Here is a 9,912-nt window from a genome sequence, read left to right as displayed (position 1 = left end):
TGTTTGGCCTGTGACCACAGGGTCAGCCGATCTCCAGCTTATAACCCTGACTCACTTCAAGAAGGACAGTTCCTTCCAGTCATCACGTTGTTTCAGAGCTCAGCAGTCAGCAGTGAGAGTGAGCAGTGTCAGAAAAGGTAAAGTGTGTAAATTATGGGCCATCTACTCTAAAAGCGTCAGCATCACTGCAGCTGACTGGTGGCAGTCCCAGAGCCGTCTAATGTCATAGCTTGAACCCTCAGTGATGATCACACACAGATTAATTGGGTTTCTCACACACATGCACACACACACACATTTATCAGCATGTAGACTCAACTTCCTGCTACATTTAATTTCCCCTCTAACCCCGACACAGCATTGTAGGGCAGGATGTCACTCGCTCAGTATTGACCTGACCCACACTTTCTACGCCACACTGCTTTTGGCCCACAGATGTTTAGCACCAGTCTCATCCATCCTGCTGTGTTATTGACCCACACTCTCCAAAGATTTTAACCACACACTCAACCCGTCCATAGCACTGACCCTTGTATGTCTTGAATGTATTTCCTTTTTTGCCTCTTTGGGACCATACTATAGTGTTTGTTGTGGCCAAAAGATTCCCCCTCTTCCAGGAAAGTGGACATGGCCTATCTGTTGTATACATAAGTTCAGTGCTGATGTTTAAAGTTTGACAGCTATTGTAAGGGGGCGGCACGGTGGTTTAGTGGTTGGCTCTGCCGCACTGTCATCAGGTTTGAGCCCGGGGCCTTTCTGTGTGGAGTTAGGATGTTCTCCCTGTGCCTGTGTGGGTTCTTTCAAGGGTATATGTGTGTTGTTTGTCTTTGTATATCAACCCTGTGATAGACTGGTGACCTGTCCAGGGTGTACCCCACCATCGCCCAATGTCGGCTGGGATAAACGGTATAGATAATGGATGGATGGAACTATTGTAGGGGTCCAAATACATCATGATATTTTGAGAAAACATTAACACAGCTCTATATGACCACCTGTGTCTTTGCTCCTCATGGCATAATTCCACATTTGTTACCTCCAGTACAGCCATATACTGAAGGACCATTTCTGGGCATTGTGTGTCAAATAGTGGACAAAAGAGATTGTCAGTTGTGTCCTTTCCAAGGGCACGGTTATATCTGTTCAGCTGTTATCAGTGTTTGGAGATTCAGTTGTTTCTTCAATTTTTCTACCTTAAAGCCATGCATACTTTAAAATTTTTATAACACTGTTGGTACTTTGGGAGGTTAGTTCATCTGCAGTATTTCTTGCATTAAAACTGCAGATCATTTTCCAAAGAGGAAACTAAGCATAATACATGTACCTAGTTTATGATAAGTTTTTACAGTGAAGAGAAGAAAAGGCAGCTGACTGCTCCATATGTTTGTCAAGCAATAGAGGGTGTTCATTAACAGAATAATCACATGGTCATATGTTTGAAAGTGAAAATACATGATACCGTACACTACATCTGTGATCAATAGCCACAGTTTTTTTGCATTTATTTTATTGATTTAACATGAAGGAGCCAAACACAGAAATTAGCGAAATAGATAATCTAGCCAGTTTATAATGCTTTGTAAGACAAGTCAGATCTTTAAGATGTATTAATGTTGTAGAACTGAGACATTGTAACACAAGACGCTGTATCATACTACAGAATAATTCCATAAAACTCCCTATGATTTACCACACGCCATATATTTATTTTCAGATGGCAATGAATCCTCATCACAGGCATCATTTAACATATTTCAAGGGAGTGCTGGTGGTCTACAGAGACTGTGGACAGTATTCCTTACTCTGATACTCTAACTAACTTAGTACTAACTATGGATCCATGTGAACAGAACAAGGACAGAAAAAAAGACAGAGGTGAGGACAGGGAGAAAGAGACAGCCATAAAGACCGTAGAAGGAAACGTCATATATTCAGTGTGCTAACTGACCTTTTCCATGCTCATGCCCCCTGTAATAGCATTAACACAGCAGCTACATCCATGGCCATCAATTATCTGACCAACCCTGCCTGCACCACCTTAACTAATAGTTACCTCCCTGTCATGCTCAGCCTTTCTCTCTTTTTCTTTCTCTCCTCCACTACTCACTTTAAAGCACCATATCTAATGGGAATAGAATAGGTACATGAGCTGCACATGTGTTTTGAAGTGCTTTTCCAGTTTTTCCGGCATGCTTCCTTTTCAAAACACAGATGTTAGTGAGTGTTTTTATTCATCCTTTGTTTTTGTTTTTTTCCTGTTATATCGGCCCTCTCAGAATCATTATTTTATGCCCAAAACAAACTCTAAGATATGTTTCATTCATTCCCTTTGTTGCTCTCACAGTGGTTTTCCTCTCTCAAAAATATTGTAGGGTAATAAAGGACAGTCTGCATTCTTCTTTATTTGAAACCATAACACCTCATTTCACGCAAAACATTTCTCTTATGTGCAAAGATTATTTTAATTTATTCCAAACTGTGAATGAGATAATAGCATCAGTCCTGGCCCTTCCTGGGTAAGCCTCATTATTTTGTGTTGATGAACATAGAATATCAAACAATGAGTCAAAAACACAGTTAATATGAATATAAGGGCAAACCCATGCTGGCACGAGAAGCAAGACATAAACCATGTGCATTATAATAAAAAAAAAATTAAAAAAAAATGTATGCATACAATTGTAACCAATGTATCCTCAGTAATGCGTTGCTTTAACATTTACACAGTGCAATAAAAAAGCTTATTAGAACTAGAATGCATTTTGTCAGACAGTTTGGTCTGCTGAATTTTAAAAGAGAGGAAATGTTATATTTTCTCTACATTATCCCCAAGCGCACATTATGTCCATGCATTTTCAGTTTTCTAAAAAGGAAAAGATCATTGTTTTTGACTGGTGACATGAATGCAGCAATTAAATGTGTTGCAAGTAAAATGCATAGTGAAGGGTAACATTCTTTCTTTAGAAGTATCCAGAAGATAATACTGAGCTTTATCATTTATTTAGTATGATATTTTATGCATATTCCTATATGTTAACACAAACAAGGGAAAATATACAATAGCACAAATGCATTAGTCCTTCTGTAAACTCTACCTTGCATCCATTTAAATTAGCTTCTGTATCACTTCATCGTCTTTATGGTCTAATGTGGACATGGAACATGAATTTTTCAATAACATCTTTACATAGTGGGATGTAAAATTCCGTTCATTTATTTATTTCATAAATTGGAATTAAAATTGGAATTGACAGAGGCAAATTCATTAATGTCTGCATGTATTGTATTTTTTTTTTTTTCTATAGACTCTGTCTCCAATAGCAAATATATATGTGACAGGAGAGAGGAGGAAAAGAGGGAGAGAATGTGGTCATTAACCAAAGGCAGAGAGGGAGACTCCTTGTCCTGCATTCAAATGATTCTTAATTCAACACTATCAACACTCCTCTCGTCCCTCCTACTCCTCACCCCTAATCCTCATCCTTCTTTTTCGCTGCCTTTCTGTGCCATTTCACTGAGGAGGCTACTATGCAGTACGTTCCCTCATCTGTCTCCCTCATTCTTCTTCTCTATCCCTATTTATCTAATTTCTCACTTCCTTCTATAGGCTCCTTCCCCCTACTTTATCAAGGACGTGGATATATCTCCTCCTACCCGGCCCCCATCCCCCCCCCCCTCGGTTAGTCTCTTTTCCTCTATCTCTCCGTCTTTCTCTCTCATCTTTCCAAGAGATAACTGTGTGCAAGCTCTTTCATCGTTCTCCTCCCTGAAGAGAAGACTGCCCAGCAGACACAGAGAAGCAGAGTCAGCATTTCAGTCCTCCATGATGTCACGGACCCCCGACCCAACTCCCCCCTCCCCAAGCTTTAAAACACTCTTTCACACACACAATAAATCCTCTACAACTGACGAAATAAGAAAAGCAAACAGCTCTGTCTCATATGGTAATAATGCATGAGGGAAACACTCACCAAACTGCCTTACGAGAGGTGAGGAATAGCACTAAGCTGGATTTTCACTGGAAAGCACGGGCGCACTGCTGCGCTCATGAGACAGAGAGAGAGCATAAAACCACTTTGGAGTTGGAGTAGAAAGTCTGACCTCTTGTCTGTGTATGATACATGGGAATGGGAGGCTTTTAATTTCAAGGATAGGTTGGGGGGAGCGGTGGTGTGGAGACAGACAGCATGAGAGAGGGGAAGATCAGCACAAGTGAAGTGATCCAGAGAGTGAGAGTCAAGAAAGAAGGCGAGGGACAGAACACGTGAGAAACAGACGGAAAGAACGAGAGAAAGAGAGGAGAAGATAGTTACAGTGAGGGGAGGGAGAAGAGGGATAGGGGAGGAGGGGAGGTTGAATGTGTTAATACACAGGAACACTGCATCAAACCAATGCACTGCTCTGAGGCTGGCTGAGCAGCTGAGAGGAGTGCGTCAGCAGTACATTCACGTTCCCACTGAAGGACAAAGGGAGGGGGCAGAGCGAGCATCTTAGCTGCCTGCAACACCGACACACATTGGAGGGGGGGGGGATAGAGAAAAGAGAGAGATTGGAGAATAAACAAGAAGAGGAGATGTGGATTAGAATGCTGCTCCTGCTGCTTCTGTGACGGTGGGCTGCCTGTTTGAGTGCTCGCGTGCCTCCTCCTCTCCATCTCTCTCTCTCACACACACTCTCCTTCACGCACTCTATCTTTCTCATGCTCTTGATCTGTCAGTGGTTCTCGCTCTCCTTCTCTCTCAATCTCTCTCTTTCCCTCTCTCTCCCTCTCTCTCTCTCTCTCTGTTCTACTCTGGCTACTGCAGTAGTCCACCAGCCAGCCGCAAGTCTGACAGCCACACACATGGCTAACTGCCACAACTTACTACCTCAGCCCTGGAGAAAAACTAACAAATAAGCAAGCAGAAGAACACTGCAGGAGACAGCCTGGGGGACAAACAGCGAACGGAGAGAAGAATCCTCAATACCTTTCTCTGTTTATGGATACAGATACGGAGCCCACTTCCACACACATCCTCCCAGCGTCATCCTTACTCTTTTCTCTCATTGCAGAAGAGGACAAGAGTGCTCTCTCTCTCCTCCGACAGCCTTTTGCGAAGCTCCAACAGTGCAGCGCATCCTCTTCTCCACCCCCCACCCAGCGCCACCATCTCTCCCACCACCCCCAACCCCCCCGCCCCCCCGGGAGGAATAGACGGATTACTGCTAACTGTGCACACGGCAGCCTGCAGCTGCTCTGACCAGGGCCAGCCCAACGTTGGGAGGAAGCAAGAGGAACACAGAGGAGGAGAGGAGAGGGGGATGACTGTGCCGGGAGTTCTTTAGCCTTTTTCTGTCTCTCAGTCCCTGTCACAACGGGGCTAATCAGCGACCGACTAGCCCTTGGCAAAGTCACAGTGAGGGAGGTCTCTCCACCAAACAGGCGACCAGCCGACGAGCCAACACATGTATCAGGAGCCGACAGAACTGAGGATTTTTATTTATTTCAGTTGGTCACTTCTTCTCTCCTCCTCTGTCGTGTTTAACTGCATTATGGATCATTGTGATTTATCCATACTGGAGCTGCATTTTGGAGTCTGCAGCCTGGCAGGGGGGCAGTTAGTGGGGGCAGAAGGGATCCAGGCACCTGCCAAGCCTTCATGGCCTTATCTCTGCCTGTGAGTGTTTTCCATGCTGCTCTCAGTCTTTAATACCAGGAGCCATTTTGTACCCTTGGCTAATACAGGGCCACCTCACTTTTTCAAAGAGGAAAAACAAGAAAACATTGATTTCATGTCTTTCCATGGAAAGGAATTATAAATGAACATGATGCACGGCTGTTGCTTTTAACATTTGGGAAAAGGCAAAAAGGACCACTTTCAAACTAATGAGGTACGTCACTCATCCTGTTATTCAACCTTTTCCTTACATTGCTGCACTGCTTTTCCTCTGCTACTTCTCTTGTATTAATCTCTCACTCTGTCTCTCTCTCTCTGTCCCTTTTTCCCGTCTCTCTCTCACACATCACTTTTGATACAGCGTTTCCCTGCACTGTCGATGGAACTTGGGAGCCTTGAGTTGCTCCAGCCAGGCTAGGGTGGTCTGTACTCTGGTGTGTGCCGTCTCCCCCCACCATGCAAAATAATGAGCCCTCCACACCATGAGTCCTCTGGGCCAGGTTAGTGTGCAGCCTACCTGGAACGCAGCCCTGCTCGCCGTGCTCTCCCTCATGGTGCCTGCTCTCAGTATGTGCCAGTCCACAGGCCCTGCGCTGGGCTCAGCTAACCCACAGAACTGTCCAGGTGTGTGCTCCTGCACTAACCAGCTCAGCAAGGTGGTGTGTACCCGCAGAGGCCTGGTTAGGGTTCCTCCGAACATCCCAGCCAACACCAGGTACCTGAATCTGATGGAAAACAGCATAGAGACCATACAGGCAGATACCTTCAGACACCTACATCACCTGGAGGTGCTGCAGTTGGGCAGAAATGCTATCAGGCAGATTGAAGTGGGGGCCTTCAATGGCCTGACGAGTCTCAATACCCTAGAGCTGTTCGACAACAGACTGACGGTCATACCTAGTGGAGCTTTTGAGTACCTGTCAAAGTTGAGAGAGCTGTGGCTTAGAAATAATCCCATTGAGAGCATCCCCTCTTATGCCTTCAACCGTGTCCCCTCGCTCATGAGACTGGACCTGGGAGAGCTGAGGAAATTGGAGTACATTTCGGATGGGGCATTCGAGGGCCTTCAGAACCTCAAGTACCTCAACTTGGGGATGTGCAACCTGAGGGAGTTTCCCAATCTTTCACCTTTAGTGGGTTTGGAGGAGCTAGAAATATCAGAGAATGTTTTCCCTGAACTCAAGCCTGGGGCTTTCCGTGGGCTCCAGGAGTTGCGTAAACTGTGGATTATGAACTCTGCCATCACTACCATTGAGAGGAATGCATTTGATGACATCACAAAATTGGAGGAGCTCAATTTAGCCCATAATAACTTATCGTCCCTCCCCCACAACCTCTTCACCCCTCTGCAGTACTTGGTACAGCTACACCTGCACCACAACCCTTGGCGATGTGACTGTGATGTAGTGTGGCTCTCCTGTTGGCTCAGAGAATACATTCCCACAAATTCCACCTGCTGCGGACGCTGCCACACCCCAGCCCACATGAGAGGACGATATCTGGTGGAAGTTGATCAGACCACCTTTCAGTGTTCAGCACCGTTCATACTCGATGCTCCCAGAGATCTGAACATCTCAGCAGCGAGGGTGGCAGAACTGAAGTGTCGCACAGCTGCCATGAGCTCAGTCCGATGGCTTCTCCCCAATGGGACTGTATTGACCCATGGCTCAGCCCACCCACGGATATCCGTCCTTAATGATGGGACACTCAATTTCTCCAATGTTCTCCCATCTGACACAGGGGTCTACACCTGCATGGTGAGCAACATGGCAGGAAATTCTAATGCCTCAGCCTACCTAAACGTCAGCAATGCCGAACTCAACACATCTAATCTGTCCTACTTTACCACTGTAACAGTTGAATTTTTGGAGCCCACAGTGGAGGAGACCCCTAAACCCAAGCCGACTGTCCCTGCCTCGCCCTCTGTCTTTCAGCCTGTCTTCATCTCCACACCAACTGTGCTGTTCCAAAATACTCAGACTCCAAGGCAGGTGTCAGTTCCCACTGTCACAGTCACTACTCAACCAGCTGCCAGCCTGGATGAGATGATGAAAACCACCAAAATCATCATTGGCTGTTTTGTTGCTGTTACTTTGCTATCAGCTGCCATGTTGATAGCATTCTATAAGTTGCGTAAACGGCATCAACAGAGGGGCACGGTGGCAGCAGCCAGGACCATAGAAATCATACAGGTGGAGGAAGAAGTTCCTCCTGTTCCACCACCCACCTCCGGATCTAGTGGCTCTGATGACACAATGTTGGTACTGCCTACATTAGTGGAACACAACAGCAACACCTTTAAGCCTGGGTATGTGTCCTCCTCCTCCTCATCTCGCCAAGGGGGCTACGGAGCCCACTGGACCCAGAACAACTCTCTTCATCGCTCACTCAGACAGCATCACAGCCACATCAGCACCATTGCTGATCCCTACGTCATTAAGACTACTCACGGCAAGGAGAAGGTTCAAGAGACCCAAATCTGAGTAATGCTCCCTATGGATCTATCTCTGACTCTGCCCCAACCTCTCCTCTCCACCTATCTGCTCATCAGTCCATGCAATAGAATGCACAAAGAACAAAACGGTAACTTTCTTTTGTACAGAAGTGCAAAACAGAGACAGTTTTTTGTTTCTTGTACATGCCTACACATAAGTATATAAATATGAAAAAATACAAATATATATAAATGAAACTACCGTCAGGAAGTGGTGAGACATGCAGATTATATTAGAAAAGAAAGTAATTTGAAACTATTTTCTAATAACTGGTGACTTCTATTTAAAAAAGACAAAGATAATGAATTGCTTTTGTGATTGATAATAGAAGGTGGTACTGTCTACTGTAGGAGAAGAGGCATTTAGTTTGTTTTTTGACCATATTTAGGATGCAGTAAAAAAAAAACTCTTTATACAGGCAACAGTTTATAAATACAGCCCCAAATGTAAGCTCCAGTTTTTACTGTGCCAAATATTATATGCAATAAAATGGTATTTCCAGACTAAAGAACACAAAAAGACACACAAGCAAAATCTGGATAGATAGAAATATTTGTCCAAGGATAGCAGCATAATGGCACAGATAGAATGTGCTGTTCAGTAGCTATCAGCCAAATGCTTTTGGACTGCAGTGAATTTCTGCAGCTAAGGTTTAACCCTCTGTTCGCTGGAGCTAAGCTGCGTTTATTTGACAGTGCCAGTGCTTCTTAGTTGTAGCGTATCTAAACATGTTTATTTAGTGTGCACATGATTCCCCACTGGCTCAACTGGCAAAGATGAAGTGCAGGCTAATAACAGCTGTTGCAAATACTTTGTTCTGTTATTGGTTGCATTTTGTATTATTTCTTTTCCCTTAGGTTTTGACATGCTTCTTAATGGCTTGTGTAGTGTTTAGGGCTAATTTAGTAATGCATTACAGCAGTTGCCTGACTTGTCTCTGCAAGGGCTCATTCCGATGCTAATTTTTCAAAGGAACAGACGTGGTGCAGTGATACAGGGCTTTGCTGACCGTTCTGCTTTTAGAGAAAAAAACAGAGGATTGAAAAGAAACAAAATGAATGTCTGATACTGGGGCTTTTCCATGGACTACATTGAAACATGACTTTGTTTTTCTTTTTGTTTTAACAGTTTATTTTGAGCAACACTATTTTTATGGAGAGACAAAGGAGGCTATGAAAAATAAAAAACCTTTGGTTTGTATTTCTCTAATCAGAAACATTTTCATCTGATGTTTTTTCTTCTCTCTGAATATATTTCCATATGTGTGTAAGTTGTTTAATCGTAAAGGCTGGAGGCAGTATTGTAAATCGTATCTTATCCCAAACCCCCCATCTTATGGTCCTATGCATTTACTTAGTGTCTGCATGAATGGGTCTTTAAGTAACTGGTGTACAATGCTGCATTATACCCCACAGTGGGGCTCTATGCAGGTCAGATAGGCTGTTGGTCTTTGATGCCTCAGCTTAGTTCTTAACATTGATTTCTCAGTGACTGTGAAGGGGAAAAATACATGTATCCCACAGTTCTACAGTTTGTGGGTTTCTTTTCCTTATACGCTTAACTGCAGGTTCTAGTTCCTATCTGAATCTGACATTTATCAAGTGAAAAAAACAACTATATAGTATGTTTTTAAAAAGAAGAAAAAACAGTTGTGAGTGGTACATCATGATATGACGTACAACACAAGTATACTTCAGCAAAGCAAGTACTTCCAGAATGCAATCTAAATATATCACCTAACAAATGATTTTCATTTATTT

General features: G+C 43.9%; 1 protein-coding gene across 1 annotated transcript; it reads left to right on the top strand.

The window, feature by feature from the left end:
• Positions 1-5,227: 5,227 nt before the first annotated feature.
• On the top strand, positions 5,228-9,361 carry lrrc4.2 (leucine rich repeat containing 4.2). Its single transcript, XM_023403858.2, has 2 exons — positions 5,228-5,871; positions 6,019-9,361. The coding sequence occupies exon 2, from the start codon at positions 6,140-6,142 to the stop codon at positions 8,138-8,140; it is 2,001 nt and encodes a 666-aa protein (XP_023259626.1). The 5' UTR covers positions 5,228-5,871; positions 6,019-6,139; the 3' UTR covers positions 8,141-9,361.
• Positions 9,362-9,912: the final 551 nt, after the last annotated feature.

This window comes from Seriola lalandi, unplaced genomic scaffold (assembly GCF_002814215.2).
Source record: "Seriola lalandi dorsalis isolate HSWRI2012SDOR001 ecotype SW California unplaced genomic scaffold, Sedor1 jcf7180002054188, whole genome shotgun sequence".
NCBI lineage: Eukaryota > Metazoa > Chordata > Actinopteri > Carangiformes > Carangidae > Seriola > Seriola lalandi.
Note: the sequence above shows the minus strand (reverse complement) of the source record. Positions and strands in the feature narration are given on the sequence as shown.

Excerpts from the sequence above, each read along its gene's own strand:
- lrrc4.2 (XM_023403858.2), top strand. The coding sequence starts at position 6,140 with ATGAGTCCTCTGGGCCAGGTTAGTGTGCAGCCTACCTGGAACGCAGCC.